At 39.1% G+C, this 23,976-nt stretch overlaps 1 protein-coding gene, 1 long non-coding RNA gene and 1 other non-coding gene across 4 annotated transcripts in view; 1 reads left to right on the top strand and 2 right to left on the bottom strand.

The window, feature by feature from the left end:
• Positions 1–20,970, bottom strand: part of LOC114081662 (serine/threonine-protein kinase Chk2) — a 40,179-nt gene extending 19,209 nt beyond the window's left edge. Inside the window, exons 1-6 of the mRNA XM_071614924.1 lie at positions 20,407–20,970; positions 13,108–13,232; positions 12,844–12,991; positions 8,426–8,516; positions 5,131–5,239; positions 817–870 (exon numbers count right to left, since the gene is read on the bottom strand). Coding sequence (XP_071471025.1) covers positions 817–870; positions 5,131–5,239; positions 8,426–8,516; positions 12,844–12,991; positions 13,108–13,232; positions 20,407–20,752 — 873 coding nt within the window. The 5' untranslated portion in view covers positions 20,753–20,970. The remainder of the gene's footprint in view (positions 1–816; positions 871–5,130; positions 5,240–8,425; positions 8,517–12,843; positions 12,992–13,107; positions 13,233–20,406) is intronic.
• Positions 1–23,976, top strand: part of LOC114082416 (uncharacterized) — a 92,600-nt gene that overhangs the window by 46,030 nt on the left and 22,594 nt on the right. The window lies entirely within an intron of this gene.
• Trnav-cac (transfer RNA valine (anticodon CAC)) lies at positions 6,546–6,620 on the bottom strand. The gene has a single exon. It is a non-coding gene; the product is annotated as a tRNA-Val (tRNA).

Genomic DNA, 23,976 nt, shown 5'->3' with positions numbered 1-23,976 from the left:
TGAAGCAGGAGGATCGTGAGTTCAAAGCCAGCCTCAGCAAAAGTGAGGCGCTAAGCAACTCAGTGAGACCCTGTCTCTAAATAAAATACAAAATAGGGCTGGGGATGGGGATCAGGGGTTGAGTGCTGCTTGGTTCAATCCCCAGTAACCTAAAATAAATGAAATAAAATAAAGCCATGGGTTCAATCCCCACTACCACCCAAATAAATAAATATTTTAAAAATTCAGGTATTATTAAATTTACTAAAATTAGCATTGTCTTTGCAAACATAATCAGTTGATCAATTCTCTATAAGATAGAATAATTTTATTTTATTTCTCTACAAGAATAACTCAGGGGGCTGGGGCTGTAGCTTAATGGTAAAGCTCCTGCTTTGCATGTGTGAGGCACTGGGTTCGATCCTCAGTACAACACAGAAATAAATAAGGATACTGTGTGTTCATCTACAACTAAAATATGGAAAAAAAAAAAAGAATAAGTCAGGCTAGGCAGGGTGGCACACATATGCAGTTCAGCACTCATGAGGATGAGGCAGGAGGAAGGTTTGAGCCCAGGAGTTCAAGAGACCAGTGTGGGCAAGAGAAGAAGAAGAAGAAGAAGAAGAAGAAGAAGAAGAAGAAGAAGAAGAAGAAGAAGAAGAAGAAGAAGAAGAAGAAGAAGGAGAAGAAGGAGGAAGAGGAGGAGGAGGAGGAGGAAGAGGAGTAGGAGGAGGAGGAGAAGAAGAAGAAGGAGGAGGAGGAGGAGGAGGAGGATATTCTTCCATATTTAGAGATAAATGAATTTAAATATGAGCCATGTCTTACAGCAATACTTACATGATTTAGTTTTTTCAAGATTTCTATTTCAGTTTCAACATTGAGAGCTGGATCCTTTAATAAACAGAAAAACATTAGAGTTTACTAATAATAACAATAATGGCCAATATTTTAAAAATGTTACGGTTATACTTAATTGACTGCCTGAGATCCAAACCAGGCTGTATTTAATACAAAGAAACCCAGACCCAAAATACAATGAATTAAATAACTCACCTAAAATCATTCTGCAAAGTGCTTCGCAAATTATAAGCATTCAATAAATGCCCAGGCCCTGTGCTAAGCTCTTTATTCATTCGAATCATCTCACATAAGCCTCATAATCCTCAACTGAAGAGGATTCTATAATTACCCCCATCTTACAAATGGAGCAACTAGGGTTCAGAAAAGAGAAGACATGGGCTAGGGCTGTAGCTCAGTGGTAGAGCACTTGTCTCGCATGTGTGAGGCAGTGGGTTCAATCCTCAGCACCACATAAAAATAAATAAAGATATTGTGGGTAATGTCTTCCCTTTATTTTTTATTAAAAAAATAAAGGGAAGACATTACCCATAGTTCCACTGCCAGAGAAATGTGTTTCCATTGTTTGCATCTGTAACCAGTAGCCAGTAAGCTATACTTATCTCATTAACTATGGAGTTATTTACATTTATAAAAATGATGACAGAGGGGCTGGGGTTGTGGTTTAGCGATAGAGTGCTTGCCTAGCACATGCAAGACGCTGGGTTCAATCCTCAGCACCACGCAAAAATTAATAAATAAAATAAAGGTAGTGTGTCCAACTACAACTAAAAAATATTTTTTAAAAATGATGGGGGCTGGGGCTGTGACTCAGCGGTAGCGCATATGCTTGGCATGTGTGAGGCACTGGGTTCGATTCTCAGCACCATGTATAAATAAATAAAATAAAGATCTATCAACAACTACAAAAAAAAAATTAAAAAAAAAAAAAGATGATGAAAGAGCCAGGTGTGATGGCACACACCTGTAATCCTACTGGCTCAGGAGGATCATGAGCACAAAGCCAGCCTCAGCAACTTAGTGAGCCTTAAGCAACCTAGTGAGACCCTGTCTCAAAATAAAAAGTAAAAATTGGGGTTCAGCCCCTGATAAGAAAAAAAAAAGAAGAAGAAAATAAAGAAAGAAAGAAAGAAATGAAGTCCATGAAGAAGCAGATGTTTAATGAAACTGTATGAAAAAAATGTCAGGTAAAATTTCTGAGCAGACAAAAGTTCCAACTTCAACCGTAAGCTGACAATGTTCACTGGAGAGAAGCCAGACAGCCCCGGCTATTCAGGAAGCTAAGGCAGGAAGACTGCTGGAGCCCAGGAATTCAAGGCCAACCTGATCAACATGGTGAGACCTTGTCCCATCCCATCCCCTGCAAAATTAGAGAGCAAGTTGAGTTAAATAACCCCACTTCCCAGGTTACACCCTCCACAAGCAAAGAGGATATAAAGTGACATATTTATGTAGAATGGACTTCTGCTAAGAAATCCCAGATGTTTAATTTTTAAAGCCTGCCTCTTCCTGTAATCCATTACTCATTACCACACCAGGGTGTACATACTCTGAAAAGAGAGAGGTCACAAAGAGTCCAATTTGACTCAAAGAATGAAACTAAGAAGTAAAATTTTACTCTCAGTTCTAACAATCTGGTAGATATTTTCTTCTCCCCAAAATGGGAAGCAAATCTAGAATCACAAGGGAAAAGATCCATAACAAAGGGAACACAGAAAGGAAATTCCTCTTGCTATGCAAGAACAGCATTGTCTCGAGGGGAAGAAAAAGATCTTTAAAGAATGTTAAAATATAATACCCAGGGGCTGGGGATAGAGCTCAGTTGGGTAAAGTCCTTGCCTCACATGCACAAGGCCCTAGGTTCAATCCCCAGCACTACAAATAATAATAATAAGACCACCCAGAAACAATTGACCACAAAGAAAAATATTATTAGGGGCTGTTTTTCTATCACTTTGTCCAGTCACATGTGGACAGATCAATCAATGTATTTGGCTACTTCACCTCTACAGTGAATGTGGACTGCAGAAAATGTAATAAAATGAATAGCTACTAGGCTGGGGCTGGGGCTCAGTGGTAGAGCACTTGCCCAGCATGTGTGAGGTACTGGGTTCAATCCTCAGCACCATATAAAAAAATGAATAAATAAAATAAAATTATTTTTTAAAAAAATTTAAATGAATAGCTACTATGGAGAAATAATTTCAATATTTTAAAATTTAAAAATATGAAACTCAGAGCTGGGATATAGCTTCAGAGATAGAGCACTTACCTAGCATGTGTGAGGCATTTGGTTCGATCCCCACCACATAAAAATAAATGAATTAAATAAAGGTATTGTGTTCATCTACAACTAAAATATATCTTTAAAAAAAAAAGGAAAAAAGGGCTGGGGATGTGGCTCAAGCGGTAGTGCGCTCGCCTGACATGCGAGCAGCCCAGGTTCAATCCTCAGCACCACATACAAACAAAGATGTTGTGTCCGCCGAGAACTAGAAAATAAATATTAAAAAAAAATTCTCTCTCTCTCACTAAATAAAAAAATAATACATTAAAAAAAAAGGAAAAATAAATTTAAAACTAACCCATAAATAACAAGATACTCACTGGTACATTACCCAAAAGAGCAAACAACTAGGAATTACCTAAATGACCAACCAGAGAAACGGCTGAGTAAATCATCATAAGTTGGGACAGCTCCTTCTTTGTGGATGACTTTGACAAAGTCTACAAATCTGTCCCCAGGATCATCCAGAGCACCTTACAGAGTCCTCCTCACAGCCTCCCAACTTCAAGTTAAAGGAGGCAAAGCACATCTGCACATTCCTTGCTGCTCTTCTGCTGACACTGGACAACCCCAGTACCTTCTGGGTCACACGAGGTAGGAAAGGCGTGGGTAAAAAACCAGCCTTGGGTAAACACATACACTGCTACTGCTCTTTGCCTCCTGGTTTTTTATACTTCAAAACTTGGAGTCAGAAAGAAGATCACCAATTTGTAGAATGAGCCACAATGATACATTATTTTGAGGTTGCTGGGGATTTTACATTTTTGACCTCTGTTGTCAAAATCAGTGGTCAGAATGGAGTGTAGCACTCGTGACAGGCTCATACTGAGGTTTTCTGAGGTTTTTATTTTAATTTCTCATTAGAACCCTATAACCCTCAATAATTTTCATTTGTCCTATGAACATAAGAGTTGCTTAATTAGGGGCTGGGATTGTAGCGCAGTGGTACAGTGCTTGCCTTGAACACGCAAGGCCCTGGGTTCGATCCTCAGCACCTCATAACATAAATAAATAAAAATAAAGATATTGTGTCCATGTACAACTAAAAACAAATATTAAAAAAAAAGAAGAGTAGCTTAATTAACCCTTTGAAAGGACTGCACACCAAAAGTAAAAATCAGGATAGAAGCTGATGAAATGAGCCAGGAGCAATGGCACATGCCTATAATCCCAGAAACTTGGGAGGCTGAGACAGGAGAATTGCAAGTGCAAAGACAGCCTCAACAAGGGCGAGGCCCTGAGCAACTCAGTGACCCTGTCTCTAAATAAAATTCAAAATAGGGCCGGGGATGTGGCTCAGTGGTCGAGTGCCCCCAAGTTCAATCCCTGGCACCAAAAAAAAAGTTGATGAAATGAAGAGTCAGTTATCACAAGGGATGAATGTGCTAAGGGAAAAGTCTATGCTATCCTGCATTCATGGAAAAGCAGAATACCTAGCTGAATACTACACAATTGAACCACTGAGAAACATGAATTCATATGAACCAAGAAAGAAGAGAAAGGAAAACTGAAAACAGCTATAAGACTGTAACAGTCACTCTCTAATTTCAAATATGGTAAAAACAATCTTGCAACAACTTTGAACTGGAATAAACAATAAAAAATTATTGGAACAAAATTATCTATAAGTAACAATTTCTAGATTAATCAAAAGATGCTTAAATTTTTCAATGTTCTTTGACAATCACAAATTACTGTCTGAGCAGTCAGTTGTTCCTGAGACTGAAAACAGTCATCTCACAATGATTTGGGGGATGTTATGAAGAAGCTATAAAAAGCTGCAGCTGGGCGCAAGGGCGCACGCCTGTCATCCCAGCATCTCGGGAGGCTGAGGCAGGAGGATCGCAAATTCAAAGCCAGCCTCAGCAACTTAGCCAGACCCTGTGTCAATATAAAAGATAAAAAGGGCTGAGGATGTGGCTCAGCAGTCAAACACCCCTGGGTTCAATCCCAGTATCAAAAAAAAGAAAAAGCAGAGCTACCCAGCCAGAAACCCAGGTACTTACTGCCTCTCTCGAAGAGCCAATAGCAAATTTCCTTTTGCTGATGATCTTTATGGCGACTTTCTTACATGTTTTCCTCTCAAAAGCCAGCTTTACCTCTCCACAAGCACCACTAAAAGGAAAAACAGAGTGATATGGGGGATGTTTTTAATCATGAGACCCACCGTGCCCAAATCTTCCTCTACCATTAGAAGTTAAGATAGTCTGTATAAACAACCCTTTTACTGTCCCTATTTTCAGAGGACACAGTGAAACCTCACCAAGGTGAAAGGTAAGTGGGGCATCCAACCACACTAAGTCAGCTCCAAATACCAGTTCTGAGCTGATACAGAATAAATCTTATTACAGCCCCAAATTGTGAAATGATCAGAAAGACAATAAAAAAAATGAGAAATTTATCTCAGAAGTCAGAGACATCCACTGCAAGAGTCATCGCAGGTCAAAAAGGAACCCCCCAAACAAGAAAACAGAATCTGTACATGAATTACTTTCGTTGGTACATTTCTCTGTCCTCACTATCTGTCTTAAAAGGAAAGTGAGGGGCTGGTGAGCTGGCTCCATGGTAGAGCACTTGTCTAGCATGTGTAAGACCCTGAGTTCCATCCCCAGCACCAGAAGCAAAAAAAAAAAAGAAAAGAAAGTAGAGTTGGGCATAGGTGGCACATGCCTGTAATCTCAGCAATGGAAGGCTGAGGCAGGAGGATCACAGTGTGAGGCCAGCCTCAGAATTAGTAAGACCCGCAATAACTTAGTGAGGTCTCAAAATAAAAAAGGACTCGTGATGTAGCTCAAAGATAAAGCCCTTGGGTATGAGGGCAGGTGTACATAAACAGTTGATTTAGCAAGAACTGCTTTCTACATCAAATTCAAAAGTATTGCACAATTAACCTGCTTGCTCTCCTAAAGGATTTCAAATTAATTGGGATACTACTAATAAGGAAGCAATGCTTATCCAGGATGTCAGGCAACACACTCTTAATCCTAAGTAGGATCAGTTCTCCATAGTCTGGCTCAACCCAAGGTAACAGCCATCAAAGTATCAATTATCCATTATCTGCCTGAAGTGGATTATTAGACTACTATAACTACCGTTGGTTCTGAAGGAGTGAGGTGAGGGGTTTACCAAGACACTTTGTTTTATTAAATATACATGACAATTTACCAGTTGTTTTATGTCTACAACTTGGTCACATGAAGTATATTCACAATGCTCTGCAACCACCACCATCTAGTTCCAGAACTTTCTCATCAGCCTAAATGAAAACCCCATACCTGTTACACAATGAAGCAGTCACTCCCCATTCTCCCCATCCCCAGCAACCACTAATCTGCTGTCTCCACTGATATGCCTATTCTGAATATGTCACAACGATGAAGTCATATCCTGTGTGGCCTTTATGTATGTATGTATGTATGTATGTTTGGGTACTGGGGATTGAACCCAGGGCCTTGTGCATGTGAGGCAAACACTCCACCAACTGAGCTATATCCACAGTCCCCTGTGTGTGGCCTTTTGTGTCTGGCTTCTTTCACTTAACATATGCTTTCAAGGTTCATCTAGGCCTTGAAACATCTATCAGCAAGTTATTCTTTTTCTCTCTCTTTTTTTTTTTTTTTTGAGACTGGGTCTCACTATGGTACTCAGGCTAGTCTCAAACCCATAACTCAAGTGATCCTCCCAGGGAGCTAGGACACACACTCAGGCCACACACAGGCATAACATAGCATCGGGCTACTTCCTTCCTTCTTTTTTCCTTTCTTTTCTTTTTTTTTTTTTTTGGTACTAGAGATCGAACTCAGGGGCACTTGACCACCGAGCCACATCCCCAGCCCTATATTGTATTTTATTTAGAGACAGGGTCTCACGGTTGCTTAGCGCCTCTGTATTGCTGAGGCTGGCTTTGAACTTACAATCCTCCTGCCTCAGCCTCCCTCCCCAAGCTGCTAGGATTACAGGCATGCGCCACTGCCCCCAGCTTCATTCCTTCTTATACCTGAATGATCTACCATTATGTAGAAATACCACATCTAGTTTAACCAGCTATCTTTTGATAGACATCTATTTGGGTGTTTCTACCTTTTGTGAATAGTTCCTTAAACTCTAAGTACAAGCAACAAAAGAAAAATGAAAAAATGAGAATTCATCACTGTGATAAAGCTGTTGTGTACACGTTTTTGTTTGAACACCTGCCCATAGTGGCCTCAAACTTGTGATCCTCCTGCCATGGCTTCTCAAGACGCTAGGAGACAGGCGTGTGCCACCATGCCTGATCTCAATTTCAACTTCTAGTACAGGAAATATCAGTAGATTTAGGCCACACAAACCAAGCTCTTTGTGCTCCTTAATGGTTTATTTATTATTTTTAAATTATTTTTCAGTGCCTGGAATAAAACCTTGGGCCTCGTTCATGCTAGCTAAGTGTTTCCCTCTGAACCACATTCACAGCCCTTTCCTCAGTAATTTTTAAGAGCATAAAGGGTCTGAATCTGAAAATCTTGAGAACTTTGCCCAAGGTTACATTCAACAGTTGTATTACTTCATGTCCCAAGATGGTACAAATTCTGAACAGTGCAGAAATATACACTGGGGAAAGTGATAGAAATGTTCTATAACTGATTATGGTGATAGTTTCACAACTCTGTGAATATAGTAAAAATCACTAAATGGTACCCTTTATCATGCTGGGAATTGCACCTAGAGTCTCATGCTAAATTGTACAACCAATTTAAAAGGATGAATTAGGCCTGGGGATAGGGGCATGGTACTGGACTATGGTGTATCAAGGAGCCCAGGACTACAAAAAAGAAGAAGAAAAAAAAAAAAAAGGACAAATTACATGGTATATGAATTATAGTTCATTAAAAGCTGCTTTTAAAAAGTTATCATCAAGCCTGGTGTGGTAGTGCATGCCTGTAATCCTAGTGACTCAGGAGGCTGAGGAAGGAGGATCACAAATTTGAGGCCAGCCTCAGCAACTTAGTGAGGCCCTAAGTAACTTAATGAGACCCCTATCTCAAAATAAAAACTTTAAAGGTCTAGGGATGTAGTTCAGTGGTAAAGTATCCCCGAGTTCAATTCCCAGAACCCAAAAAAAAAAAGTTGTCAATAAAATTTGTAAGGAAAGAGTTCATTTCAATTGATCATCATCATATCAATCAATAATATACCTATCACAAATAGTTTCCCTACAACTATATTATGAATAGATTATGAATGTCATAAAATCAGGAATGAAAAACTAATGACAAACGTATAGGAAAAAAGTGAACTTCAATTTATATAAGAAAAAAAGTTTACCTTCCAAGAGTTTTTGACATGATGTATTCATCTCTTAATTCCTTAGGATAAACTGACTGATCATCTACAGTCAGATCCAAAAATACAAAAACTAAGGGGATAAAAAGGGCAGAAATGTGCTTATTAATTCATAACAACTAGAAAATTAATTAATTCTAAAATATAGTTATATGGAATAGTAGACAAATGTTTTTGATTATATTTAACACATAACCCTGAAGGAATTATTTAGCTAGGCAAAGGCATGTTATAAAACCCTTGAGAAATGATAATCAAATATCATCCTTCAATGGAAATACACAGCATTGAGCTCACAATACTATAGGAAACCTATAACATTCATCGACCTCAGAATATTAATTAATTGCACTAATACAAAATACCCATGCAGATTACCATAGGCCCAGAACCAAAAAGCAATTAATTTAAAAACAGGCCAGTACTGACCACACTCATATTATCCTCTCTCAGACATCTCTACCTTGACCTATCTGGTATTTTATGGTACAAACCATCTTGAACCTATTTGTAAAGTTAAATAGCATTGTCTAAACTAATCCCTTTTATTTCTACATTTTTAAGGCTGTATCTCAAAAAATAAAATCACTCATTTAGGGAGATTCGAATGGCAGATTAGAGGATGCATTCCTAGTTGCCCAAGATTCAAGCCGCAGGAGTACTGCTTCTCAAGCGCTTGGGATTAGACCCGGACTTTGTGCGTGTGCTGACAAGCACTCTCACTGAGCTACGTCCCCAGGCCTCACATTTTACTCTGCCTTAATATATAATTTATACTAGTTTGTACATAAGAAACACATAACACTACATTTCCACTTGTCCCATCCACACTTTGTAGTATTATCACCGTCTATTTTAAAGCTACATGTTGAAATGCCCTCAATATAACATTTGCATTAAAAATAAAACTGTTCATTTAATAATTCAACAATCCCATCAATGCCAAATATGCATTCAGTTATGAGACATCTCATTTCTACAAAGCCACCAATCATAAATTTGTACCTGCCTATAATGTTGTGTTGTTGTATTTTGTTTGTTTTTTAATACTGTTAGTTATGGATGGACACATGCCTTTATTTGGTTTATTTAGTTTTTGATGTGGTGCTGGGGGTCAAACCCAGTGCCTCCTGCATGCTAGACAAGAGCTCTCCCACTGAGCCACAACCCCGGCCCCCTATAATGTTTTCAAAGAGTGAAATTAGTTAAGACCCTTGAGTTTCTGAGATTTCAGGTGAAGGGTTTGGCCCTCCCTACACCAACCTAAAGACCCAGCCTCTGGCACAGACCCCAGTCACCTGAGTGCACGTGATTCCAGGCTGAGGAAAAGACAGTGGAAGCTGACACTTCCCTGATGTCCACCCAGGGATGAATCCCCCTTTATACCTGTGGCTATTTATGAACTTATAGGTTCCAGTGGCATCTGAAATAGGGGAATTTGAGGGATTCTAAGAATGCTTTTCTCCTCAAATGTCAAGGTCTGCTTCAGAGACTACAGTTCCCCACACAAACCAGGAAGGGAAATGCACCCAAGTTTAGCTGGGTTGAGTTTAAGGTTAAGATGGAGAAGTGAGGATTTTAACAGGGAAACAAATCCCCCAACCAAAGGAGGCAGCCTCTACTCAGTGCCTACAGATCCCCAGGTTGCAGGTCTGTAGGCTCGCCACGGCCAACTTTAAAAAAAAAAAAAATCTAAATTTTCAAGTTATAAAAATTGGCAAACACCTAATAAAATGTCTGTGAGCCAAGAAATAATAATAAAACAAAATTAGAAATAAAATGCAAAACAAAAAAGGAAGAAAGAAAACATCTGTTGGCTAAATGCAAGTTCACAGAGCACCTGTTTGGTCTACATTATCAGGGCCACCTTTGACCTATATGACCTCTTTCTTCAAATTAGAAAAAAAATGAATCGATCTGTTCTACAACAACCATAGTTAATAATGACATGCTATCTTCTTGAAAATCACTAAAATAGATTTTAAGTATTTTTATCACACACAAAAATGTTAATAACGTGAGGTAATTGTGGGGGTCAATGTGAACTAAGTATATTCACATACTTTTTTTTTTTTTTAACAACCAGAGCTTGAAGCCAGGGGTGCTCAACAACTAAGTCACATCCCTAGCCCTTTTGAATTTTTTTACTTTGAGACAGGTCTCACTAAGTTGCTGAGGCTGGCTTTGAATTTTAAATCCTCCGGCCTCAACCTCCTGAGCTGCTAGGATTACAGGCATGCATAAAAACTGTACATACATATGGGATACCATGTGATGTCTCAATACATATATACACCATGCTGTATACATATACTAAAACATCGTATTGTATGTGACAAATACATACAGTTTTATGTCAAATAAAACAAATTAAAGTTTTTCTCATTATTTAAAAAAGAGAAAAAATTTTAAAAGGTGTCCCTTAGATGACTGGGCCAAACGTGGCACACTGCCTGACCAGAAGAGACCCAATGTTGTCCCAACTGTTCCTCAGCTAAGTGACCAAAAAAAGCAAAAACTGCAGTTGCCCCAACTATAAGAATCAGACAGAACACAAAGTAATCAGAAACAGGGAAAACTGTCAATCATAAAATGCAGTTTTGGAGACTCGGATAGCTCAGTGTGTGCTTACAAGCGCAAGGTCCCAGGATCAACTGCACACACCAAAAATAATTAGATGCACTTTACAATGCTTAATATAGTTACAGTTCCCAGATGTCAGTCTGAAGATGACTGCACAAGAATCACCTTTTTAAGGACTCCCCCCCGACCACCACCACCACAGTACTAAGAATCAAACCCAGGGATGCTCTACTACAGAGCTACACTCCCAACCTCTCCTTAAATTTTGAGGCAGGGTCTCACTAAGCTGCCCAGACAGGCCTTAAACTTGTGATCCTCCTGCCTCAGTCTCTCCAAGTAGCTGGGATTACTGGCATGTACAACCATGCCAGGCTTTGTTGAGATTTTTCAAAATATTTTTTTTAGTTGTAAATGGACAAAATACCTTTATTTTATTTATTTGTTTTTATGTGGTGCTGAGGATCAAATCCAGTACCTCACAGGTGCTAGGCAAGTGCTCTACTACTGAGCCACAACCCCAGCTCCTGCTATGATTTTTTAAATATCTAGAACTACTGAATCAGAATCTGTAAGAGTGCTTATGTGAACCTCTATATTTAAACTCTCTCTCTCTCTCTCTCTCTCGCACACACACACACAAATACATACAAATACTCTCTCTCCAATCATTCTGCTCTCAGATGGTTTCTGGGAAGTTCTGTGGTTTATTAATTAAAGATTTAAAGTTTTCCTGATCTAGGGCTGTGGCTCAGCGGTAGAGCTCTCACCTAGCATGTGTGAGGCCCTAGATTTGATCCACAGCACCACAAAAAATAAAATAAAGATATTGTGTCCATCTTACAGTTAAAAAATAAATACTAAAAAAGAGTTTTCCTCTTGCTCCAAGATTTGAAATCACTATGAGCTACTTTTAATTCTGCAGGTCAATTATCAATTTTTCTTATCAATCATTCTTTCCAGACTCTGCCCTAAGTGACAACTGTTTGTTTTAGATATGATATTCATGAAATTTCATAAGTGAATGTTTTTAAAATGTCTTATAAAATTTATAAAATGCTACCTGATAACAATCAACAGCTTCAGTTGCACAAGACAACTATGTGGTATTCAAGAAGGTGGGCTGGGGATGTAACATACTGGCAGAGTATCTGCATGGACCCTGGGTTTTGATTTCCAGAATCACAAAAGAAAAAAAGAACAGAAAGCTGAGTGCTCTAAATTGAGCTCTTAGAGAAACACTCAGCCTAATGCCTGGCATGTAAAAGGAGCTCAAAGAATGTATGCAGAAATGCATAAATGGAAGAAATGAAGAAAGAAAAGATGGGACCGGAGTTGTGGCTCAGCGGGAGAACACTTGCCTAGTATGTGCGAGGCCCTGGGTTCGATCCTCAGCACCACATAAGAATAAATAAACAAAATAAAGGTATTTTTAAAAGGAAAGAATGAGGGAGGAAGAGAGAGAGGAAGCGAGGGAGGAGAGAGGGAAGGAGGATGAATTAATAGCCTCCAACAACAATAACACATATATCTAAAGCAGATATGGCATAACAATCAATCTAAGAACTGTAATTTATTTTAACCAATAAGATAATTCAATTGACAACACATGGCTTTAAATAAAGCCAATCAAACCTAAGAAAATCTGTCTGGATAGAACTTTTTCATGGTTTAAAAAGGCAATTAGGGCAACAGAATTAAATCTTGCATGCTAACTGAATTTTACTCACTTAAATGGTGTCCTATAAATTCACAAAATTAATTTTCCTTTTACACAGGAGGGGAAAGAAAATCCAGTAAACATAAGATAATAATGTTACCTTTATTTCTACATAGTGAAAGAGCAATTTCAGAATTGTTACTCAAAGGACGGCGTTTTCCTTTCCCTACAAGCTCTGTGTTTACAAAGGTTCCATTCCCACTGTGATCCTCTAGGTAGGCGATGTAAGAGTTTTTAGGACCCATTTCCTAAAATAGAGAACATTTTATTTCAAAGTTTAACAGCGGGATTTATAGTTGGAAGACATCCAAGAGCAATGACCAGATTACCAGCTCTCCCAAGTACACGAACATTTGCCACTTACCCTGAAAATCCGGAAGTGCTTCTTGCTATACGTCCGGTATTTATCTGTCATTTTCAGCAGTGGTTCATCAAAACAATAGTCACAGCTTTTATCCCTCCCAAACCAGTAGCTGTCATTAACACACTCTGCAATACAAAAGCACATGCTGGAGCTGTTACATTGCAAGTATCAACACCTTTAAAAATTGCCCACAAAATCTACTTGTAGGAAAACAGCCTGAGGTAGCAATCTATAAATTTGATTATCAAAAGTTTATAAGATTAAAAATTCGAGGGGAGGAGCCAGAGGTTATAGCTCAGTAGCACAAGGCATGCTTAGCATACTCAAAGCCCTGGGTCAATCCTCAGCAGGACTCCCCACCCCCCCAAAACAAAATAATTAAAAAACTTTGCATGGGTGGGGAACATTTAATAAGGGATGGCTAATCTATAACCATGAAGCAACATGCAGTCATTAAAACTTAGTAATTTTAATGACTTGGGAAAATACTATATAATAACTTCTGCTCATTCCCGTCCTAAGGCTTCCTACCACATTTAATATAAAAACTATACTCTTCCTTATGGCCCGATTGATGCCCAGGGTCTGGCCTCGCCTCCATTCCAGCCTCACCTTGGATTCCTATTCCTTTGCTGGCTACACCCAGCCCCACTAGCCAGGAGAAATTTGTTCTGTGGCCTTTCCCTAACTACTCAAAAGGCTCATTCCCTATTGCCTTTTGTGTCAGGTCTCAAATATCATCTCTCATTCAGTTTTCTATATAAGCAGCCTCCCATTTCACCACCCACTTGTTAGGATAATGTACCCTGCTTTATTTCACTCTACATACAGGCCATGACTGGAAGTTACCCCCCCTTCCCCTGGGACAACATAAAGCCTAGCGGGCAGCATGAGACTCTTGATAGGAGCATAGCTCCAGCTAGGTGTGATCCTGCCACCTGTAATCCCTGAGACTTGGAGGATTGCAAGTTCGAGGCCAGCCTGGGCAATTTACTGAGACCCTCAGCAATCTGATAAGATCCTCAGCAACTGAGCAAGTCCTGTCCCAAAGTAAAAAATAAAAGGACTAGGGATTGTGGAAAATTATGCCTGGGGGGCTGGGGATGTGGCTCAAGTGGTAGCACGCTCGCCTGGCATGCGTGTGGCCCGGGTTCGATCCTCAGCACCACATACAAACAAAGATGTTGTGTCCGCCAAAAACTAAAAAAAAAAATATTAAAAATTCTCTCTCTCTCTCAAAAAAAAAAGAAAATTATGCCTGGGTTCAATCCCCAGTGGTTCAAAAATAGCTCCAGCACCTGGGACAATGAGGAAATTATCAGCAATTCATATCACAAAGGACTAACTTCCCCAATGAAGCTATTGATTCTATAAATCAATAAAAGACAAACCTGGAGAAAATGAGTAAAGGATATGAAGAAACAATTTATAAGGAAAAAAATACAAAGGGCACTAACATGAAAAGATGGCCAAGTTAACTCAAAATTGAAACTAAAAATATATTAAGTATCTATGTTTTATCTACTAGATTAATAAAAATCCAAAAGTCTCATGCTACAGTTTTAGCGAGAAGTCTGGAAGAGCAGGTACTTCACACACTGTGATAGACCCAACTTGATCTTTTCTTAAAATTGGGAGCCATCTTGCCACAAAGCCATGAAAAGATAATTTCGGCTTTACTATAAATTACTGCAAATTCTGAACCTGCTTGGAATGCCTGCCCGTGCCTTGAACTCACCCATGCCTGGCTCTCTGACCAAATAGCAGCCCTCTCTGAAACTTTAGTGACACCTCATAAATATTGGCCTTCCCTGGCCAGACAACGACCCTCTCTGAGGCTCTAATGGTCCTCATAAATTCTGATGTTGGGGCCAGCAAAACATGTAAACTACCATTAGTGTGATGCTTGTCAGAGTTCTGTTATCTGTAACGCCCCTTTGTGTAACTTTCTGGGCTATAAAGCTGGGCTGCAGGAAAGCTGGGGTGCTGTCTTGTTCCCGCCGTTTTGGGAGGGAGAGGCAGCCCGGCCAGTTGAAATAATAGGCTTGCTTTAATTTGATTTTAATTGGAGTCAGTGGTCTTTTCTTGCGTCCTGGTCTAACAACTGAACATAGGAAGAACATAATTTATACAAATTATATACAACTGTCTAGCGAGAATAATTTGGAAAGATCTATCAAAATTACACATGCAGTCACTTCACATCCACAAAGATGGCTATAATTAAAAAAAAAAAAAAAGCTGGGCACGGTGGCACACGCCTGTTAAACCCAGCAGCATGGGAGGCTGAAGCAGCCCCTTGTGCCAGTATTTGATAATTTTTATCTCTTTAGACTTCTGTGTATTTCAATATCTGTTTCACCTAATTTTGTTGTACAGTTGTTCATATTACTCTTTTTTTAATCCTTTTAATAAATTTGTAAATTTGAGTGTTTTTTTCTTTAGTTGTAGATGGATCCAATACCTTTATTTTATTTATTTTTTCTTAATGCAGTGCTTAGGATTAAACTAGTGCCTCATATGTGCTAGGCAAGCGCTCTACCACTGAGCTACAACTCTAGCCCTTGTCTTTTTGGTACCAGGGATTGAACTCAGGGACACTCAACCACTGAGCCATATCCCCAGCCCTATTTTGTATTTTATTTAGAGAAAGGGTTTCACAGAGTTACTTAGCACCTCACTTTTGCTGAGGCTGGCTTTGAACTCATGATCCTCCTGCCTCAGCCTCTTGAGCCACTGGGATTACAGGCGTGCACCACTGCACCTGCCTCACAGAAGAAATTTTAACAAGTCCAACAGCCCTTTACAATGAATGAATGAATGAATGAATGAATGAAAAAGGAAAGAAAAGAGACGAAAAAACTAGAAATAGAAGAGAGCTTTGTCAACTTGAGAAGGGGCACTCATGAAACACCCAGAGACATCATCACACTTCAGGGTAAAAGACTGCAAGCTTTCCCCTTAACATCAGAAACAAGGCAAGGATATTTGTTCTCACCACTTTGATTCAACATTCTACTAAAAAAGATCAATATACAAAAATCACCTGTACTTCTATATATTAGCAATGAACAAACCTAAAATGCAATTCAGAAAAGAATTCCATTTAAAATAGTAAAAAAGTAATAAAACATCTGGAAACAAATTTAACAAAAGAACTGCAAATCCTATAGTCTGAAAACTACAAAACGCCACTGAAAAATAATTGAAAGACCCATATAAATGTTCACAGAATGGAAGACTTAATATTGATGGCCTGGGGATCTGGCTCAGTGGTAGAGTGCTTACCTAGCATGTGTGAGGCCCTGGGTCAATCTCAGCACCAAAAAAGTAAAACTTAATGTTATGAGACAATACTTTCAAATCCATCTACAATTCAACACAATCCCTATGAAAACCCTGATTATATTTGTTTGCAGAAATTAACAAGCTCACATTAAAATTCTTAGCAATAAAACAAAGACTTAGAAGAGTCAGAATATATTGAAAATTAAGCACAAGATTCTGCCGGGCACAGTGGCCTGTCCTTGTAGTCCCAGTGACTCAGGAGGCTAAGATAGAGGATCCCAAGTTCAAGGCTAGCCTCAGCAACTTAGCCAAGCCCTAAGCAATTCAGTGAGACCTTGATGTGTCTCTGTGGTAGAGGACCCCTGGGTTCAATCCCCAGTACAAAAAAAAAATAAAAGAAAATTTACTTATACTTACTATAAAGTTACCATAGTCAAGACAATGTAGTACTAGTCTAAGGAAAGGCATATAGATTAATAGGGGGAAAAAAAAGGAAATAAACCCTCACATTTACAGTCAATCAATATTCCACAACCCTTCAAAACAATTAACTGGGAGAGGGGGAGGGGAATTCCTGTTTTCAACAATAGTGTTAAGAAAAGTGCATAATAAAAGTGCATTTGCATGTATAATGCAAAATAATGAAGTTGGAAACCCCATCTCACAACATAAATAAAATCAACTAAAACAGGATCAAAAACTTCTTGTAGGTGTTAAACTTATACAGTCCCAAAGAGAAAAAAAAGGTGATGAATTTTCATAAACCCTGGCTAAGTACCCTGTTCCTACATAGGATGCTAAAACCACAATTAACAAAAGAAAAACAAAAAAATTGGAAGGAAGTCAACAAAATTTAAAAAGTCTGCATACACCAAAGAACATCATCAAGAGAATGAAAAACACAAGGCTGAGACAGTTAGACTATATTTGCTAAACATATCTGATAAAGGACTTGTATCTAGAATATATAAAAGAACACTTACGAGTCAATAATGAAAAGAGAAGCAATCATGGCCTGGGGTTGTGGCTCAGTGGTAGAGCGTCTGCTGAGCATGTGTGAGGCACTGGGTTCGATTCTCAGCACAATTTATTAATTTATATAAATCAATTAATAAATAAAAGCCCATCAAGAATTTTAATTTTTTTTTAAAGAGAGAAGCAATTAAGAAATGAGCAGAGGATCTAAATAAACATTTCTCCAAAAAGATGTATCACTATGGAGAATAGTTTGGCAGTTTCTTAAAAGGTTAAACAAAGAATTTCCATATTATCCAGCAATTTTACTCCTTGGTATATACCAAAAGAATTGAAAAAGGAGATTCAGATATTTGTTTGGTAATATTCATAGCAATATCATTCACAATAGCTATATGCTGGAAATAACCCCAGGTGATCATCAACAAAAGACTGGAGTTGGGGAGGCTAGGGTGTGGCTGAGTGGTACAGCACTTGCCTAGCATGTGTGGCTCCAGGTTCAATCCCCAACATAGAGCAAATAAATAAATAAACAAACCATGGTGATAGACATACAATGAAATATTATTCAGTCATAAAAAGAAAAGGCTGAGGGTATAAGCTCCATGATGAAGTAAGTTTGTGCTTAACATGGGCAAGGCCCTGGGATTCAGGCCCAGCAAAGAAAGAAAGGAAGGAAGTTCTAACACATGATATAGCATGGATGAACCCTGCAACATGATGCCGTATGACATAAGCCAGAAATAAAGAACAATTGCGTTATCATTCCATTTCCAGGAAGTATCTATAATTGGTAAATTCCCAGAGACACAAAGTAGATTAGAGTTGCAAGTGGCTGGGGGAGGGGCAATTGGTAATTGTTCAGTGGACATAAAGTTTCTGTTTAGATTTTTTTTGTATTTATGTGTGATTTTTTAGTTCTATGTGGATACAATACTTTTTTTTTTTTTAATGTTTTGTAGTTGTAGAGGGACAGAATTCCTTTATTTGTTTACTTTTATTTGGTGCTGAGGATCGAACTCAGTACCTTAGTGCCTAAACGAGTGCTCTACCACACTGAGTCACAACCGGGCTGCTCTGTTTAGATTTTATCACAATCAAAAGGTAAACATTAAAGCAGAGATTTGGGAATAAATTCTTTAAAGTGCAAGTCGTGTATAGTGAGAACTATAAAGTTTTATTCAAAGAAATTAAAGAAGAACTGAAATAAATGGAAAGATACTCCATGTTCATAGATTGGAAGACAATATTGTAAGGCTGTCCAGACTCCCCCAATTACAGACTCAACTACCCTCAACTGCATTCTTTGCAGGAAGTGACAAACTTAAAATTCATATGACAATGCAAGGAATCCAGAATAGCTCAATCTTGGAAAAGCAAATTGAGACTCATGTTTCTGGATTTCAAAATTTAGTAAGCCACAGTAACCAAGATTGTTTGGTACTGACATAAGGATACACACATAAATCAATGGAACAGAATTCAGAGTCCAGAAATAAAGCCTCAAATTAGTGCTCTCACACAATTGTTTTTTTTTTTCCCCAGTACTTGAGGGGAAAAAAAAAGGTGTTCTACCACTGGAGCTTGAGGATGTAGCTCAGTGGTAAAATGCTTACTTAGTTAGCATACACAAAGCCCTGAGTTCAATCCCCAATACGGTGGGGAAGGGGGACACTTTTATTATCTACTGGTCACCCTCTTAGGTTCTTTTTTGTTTTTGTTTTTTGGTGCTAGGGATTGAACCTAGGGCCTTGTGCATGCAAGGCAAGCACTCTACCAACTGAGCTATATCCCCAGCCCTCTTAGGCTCTTTGAATGTTTTGTGACTACTAAAACTAATGCATCCCATTTCATGCTTTCTTACCATTTCTGTTTCTCACTCACCCAAGTCTATAAGCATATCTTTAAAATATGGCTTAAAAAAAGGAACAAATAACTCCAAATATATACTTCTAAATTTAAGATTTTACCAGGTATGGTAGCACATGCATATAATCCCAGTAACTTGGAAGGCTGAGGCCAGGAAGATCACAAGTTCAAAGCCAGACTGGGCAACTTAGTGAGACTCTGGCTCAAAACAAAAAATAGCCTGATAATCCCAGTGGCTTTGGAAACTGAGGCAAGAGGAACACAGTTCAAAACCAGCCTCAGCAACTTACCATGGCCCTAAGCAACTTGGTGAACCTCATCTCAAAATAAAAAAAAAAAAGGGCTGGGAATGTGGCTTAGTGGTTAAGCACTCCTGGGTTCAATCTCCAGTACCAAAAACAAACATAAATAAAAAACAGGTAGTCAACAAAAGAGCCATCCTTATTCTTAAATAATTTTTTTAGTGGTAATTGGACACAATATCTTCATTTTATTTATTTATTTTTTTTAATGTGGTGCTGAGGATCCAACCCAGTGCCTCGCACATGCTAGGCAAGCGCTCTACCACTGAGTCCCCCAACCCCAGCCCAAGAGCCATGCCTATTCTGAACAACTTTGAAGCTATATCAAACCACATCAGGGGTTAAATGGCAAAGATTCTATGATTAGATAATAATGTTTTCAACTTTGCATGAATCTGCAATTTTTTTTTTTAATACCAGCGACTGAACTCAGGGACATGTGGCCACTAAACCACGTCCCCAGCCCTATTTTGTATTTTATTTAGACACAGGGTCTCATGGAGTTGCTTAGCAGCCTCGATTTTGCTGCGGCTAGCTTTGAACTCGTGATCCTCCTGCCTCAGCCTTCTGAGCTGCTGGAATTACAGGTGTGCGCCGCCACTCCGAGCGGAATCTGTAAGAGGTTCCACAGCTCTCTTCAGAGTTTCAGATGCATAGCATATTGCAAATGCCCCATTAATATTTGAATAAATGAAGGGAATCCACAGCAAGTAAAAGCCAGTGCACTACCCACCAGTGGCTCTTTTTTCTTTCATCACTTTCAAACTCCAGAATCATGCCAGAAATGTCCTGAGTTTTGGACTGCAACAATCATCTGTAATTGCTTTTCTGAATAGTATACAATAACATACAACAAAGGTCTTACCAAGATTGGTGAACCCATCCTGAAGGGCCCATAATCGAGCCCAAGGGGCAGGGGCAGGTTCCTCGGGTTCTTGATCCTCGGGAATAGAATAGAGTTCCTGAGTGGACACTGTCTCTAAGGAGCTTAGCGTCCCGGAGCTGGAGTGAGAGGACTGGCTGGAGGTGGGTGCCGTGCTGGTAGAAGAGCTGGATGTGCCTTGGGACTGTGAGGACCCGTGGGATTGTGGGGAGAGGACTTGGGACTGAGTGAAGCCACCTTGGGCCTGTGAAGAGACACCACTGGCATGAGCCTGAGGGGAGGTGCTGCTGTGGGACTGTTGACTCTCTGCATCCGTCTCTCGAGACATCACGACTTCAAAAAGTTAAGTGTCCAAAAATAAGGTGAATTTCAAGGAACAAGGCTTGAAGTTCAAGAGTCAAGAATGGACATATTACAGTGACAAAAAAGAAAAGAAAAAATCCAGGTCAAGCGTGCTCTGCAAAAATTAAAATCCTAATAGTCCACTTCTGGTTTTCCTGGGCTGGGCTTTTCATAAGATCACTTTCACTGGATCAGCATTTTGTCTAACAGCTATAAAGCAAAGAGAAAATATCAATATCTATATCTATCTATATATATATATATACATACACATATATAAATAATTTGAAGATTACAGATACACAAAAAACAATAAAATTGAATTGGGAGGCTCATAAAAAACTTCCCATATGTTGTACCTTCTTCTTTTTATTTTATTTTTTAGTTGTCAATGGACCTTTATTTTATTTATATGCAGTGCTGAGAATTGAACCCAGTGCCTCACACACACGAGGCAAGCACTCTACCACTGAGCCACAACCCCAGCCCTCACTTCATTTAAATGTGAATTAGAAAGAAAGATTCTGAGCAAAGATTGAGACTGGGTTGGAACATTGTGAGGACAGGAAAGGGTTAATGAAAAATTTGAACTTGAATAGGTCTTCACAAAATGTAAACAGTATGATCTAAAGTTATTATTGATATTATGTTTCAGAAATTTAATTAAAATACCCTTTGGTTTTATGTTCCTGATGACAAAAGAAATGTATATTAACTGTATATAAATTCTTGAGTTATTAAAGTACTTTATTCTTAGAAAGGAGCAGTTGCCCGTGTTGTTATGTACCTCACCCCCACTCCCATCCTGGTAAGACCACTGTTAAGAGTAGGAAGTGGGGCTGGAGGTGTACAAAATGAATTGTAAAAAAAATCACATACAATAGCATCAAAAATTTAAAAATCAGCTGGGCGCAGTGGTACATGTCTGTAATCACAGAGGCTGGGGAGGCTGAGGCAGGAGTTCAAAGCCAACCTCAGCCACAGCGAGGACCTAAGCAACTCAGTGAGACCCTGTCTCTAAATAAAATACAAAATAGGTCTGAGGATGTGGCTCAGTGGTTGGGTGCCCCTGAGTTCAATCCCCGGTAAAAAAAAAAAAAAGAAAGAAAGAAATTTAAAATTCTAGGGCTGGAAGCATAGCTCAGTGGGGTAGAACTTGCCTAGTGTGTACAGGCCCTGGGTTTAATCCCTAGTGCTGGAGGAAAAAAAAAAGTTTTTTCAATGATCATAAAAAATATGTGCATGATCTCTATTCAAAAAAATCTGAAAACTAAGACTTTTTTTTTTTTTTTTGGTACTTTGGATTTAATCCAGGGGCACTTTACCACTGAGCCACATCCCCAGTGCTTTTTATTTTTTATTTTGAGACAGGGTCTGTTGCTTAGGGCCTTGCTAGGTCACTGAGCCTGACTTTGAACTTGCCATCCTCCTGCCTCAGCCTCTGGAGCACCTGGGATTACAGGTATGTGCCACCACACCTGGATGAAAACTAAGACATTTTTTAAAAGCCTCAGAGGTTTTCTGGAACGCTGCTCCATCTCTCATGGTAAGCCTTTTCCCTTAGCCCATTTGGGTGGACTACACTATCTTTCTAGAAGCATCAGTCAACGGTTTACTTATCAGGAATGGTGGCAAATATATTACATGCCCTTTTCTCTGTCATGGGAACAGCACTGTCCACTGTTATTTACCACGAGTGGAAACGAGGAAGCCAAGGGTCCCAGTCACCCCATGGGAAGCTCTAGCTCAGGCCAACCCCCCTGGGACAGTCCTCAGCATCCCCTCCAATGATTGGAAGCTCAACCTTCAGATTGATAGTGAGGCAATATTTTAAAGTCCAAAGCTGTAGTAATATTTATAAAATAAGTTTAACAAATTTCATCCTCGTTGGGGAGAAATCCCCAGGTGTGAGTAAACTCTTTGGGGGACTGCGAAATGGAAGTCATTTGCATGTGCAGTGACAATAATCTGCCACTAGATGGCTCTGCGGCTCTTTGTGGTTCCCAGGGGCCAAACCAAGAGAGAAGAGAAATGAGAAAATCAAGAGCAATTTAGGACCCTTTCCAAAAAGTTAATGTACTGAATTTAAAAGGCAATCCTATATTCTGAGATCATGTCCTTTCTACGCTTTTGAGTGGTAATAGATGATTGTTCCTTGGCAAATATTCTTGCTTGACAAAACTGACGTATTTTAGACACGCCCTCTCCCCCAACTTTTTTTTTTTTTTTTTTAAATATCACTTAACTGTGAATTCTGAAAGTATAGGATCAATAAAGTACCAACTTCTTGTTGTGCACCTTGCTGGGGATCAAACCCAGGACTTTGCACATGGTAAGCAAGTACTCGACCACTAAGCTATACCCCCAGCCCAAGTCAAATGTCTTCATCTAATTTAAAGATTCCCAGCCTTCCACACTAAGGTCCCTCTGCAAAGTCAAATATAGATATTATATTTAGAAGCTCTTTTCCCTTCTTTGTGGACTATAAAATGAAAAAATGTTGCTAAGAAAATTTATGAAGCCAGGCTGGGGTTGTAGCTCAGTGCTAGAGTGCTTGCCTCGTGTGTGTGAGGCACTGGGTTCAATTCTCAGCACTGCATATAAATAAAATAAAGGTCCATTGACAACTAAAAAATAAAATAAAAAGAAGAAGGTACAACATATGGGAAGTTGGTTCTAGAGAAACTAAAGTGGGAAATCTTTTAATGAGTCAAAGGTCATGGCACAGTGGAGGTGTTGGCTGAGAACGCTCAGAAATGCAGGGTCTGGGGATGTGCCAAAGTAGTTAGGAGGGGATGGGAAAGAGAATCCCTAATGAATATGATCTTTTGTTCTGTTGTTGAGTGTCCAAATGTCCGTGTCTTTGGGTGTGTCCAAAAGATATCAAAGCCTTGGGATAAGTATAGAAGATTATCCAGATATCAGACACAGCAGTTTTGTTTGATTTTTGTTTTATCTTTGTTTTTAAGAACTGTTGAGCCGGGCATGGTGGTGTTCAATTGTAATCCCAGCAACTGGGGAGGCCGAGGCAGGAGGATTGCAAGTTCAAGGCCACCATTAGCAATTTATCAAAGTCTTAAGCAACTTATTAAGTCCCCATCTCAAAAAATAAAAAGGGCTGAGGATCTGGCTCCGTGATTAAATACCTCTGGACTCAGACCCTGGTACAAAAAAAAAAAAAAACTGTTGAAATCTGAAATGCTCAGTATG

The sequence above is a fragment of the Marmota flaviventris genome, chromosome 1 (assembly GCF_047511675.1).
Source record: "Marmota flaviventris isolate mMarFla1 chromosome 1, mMarFla1.hap1, whole genome shotgun sequence".
Lineage (NCBI taxonomy): Eukaryota > Metazoa > Chordata > Mammalia > Rodentia > Sciuridae > Marmota > Marmota flaviventris.
This window is presented reverse-complemented; position numbering and strand designations above follow the sequence as displayed.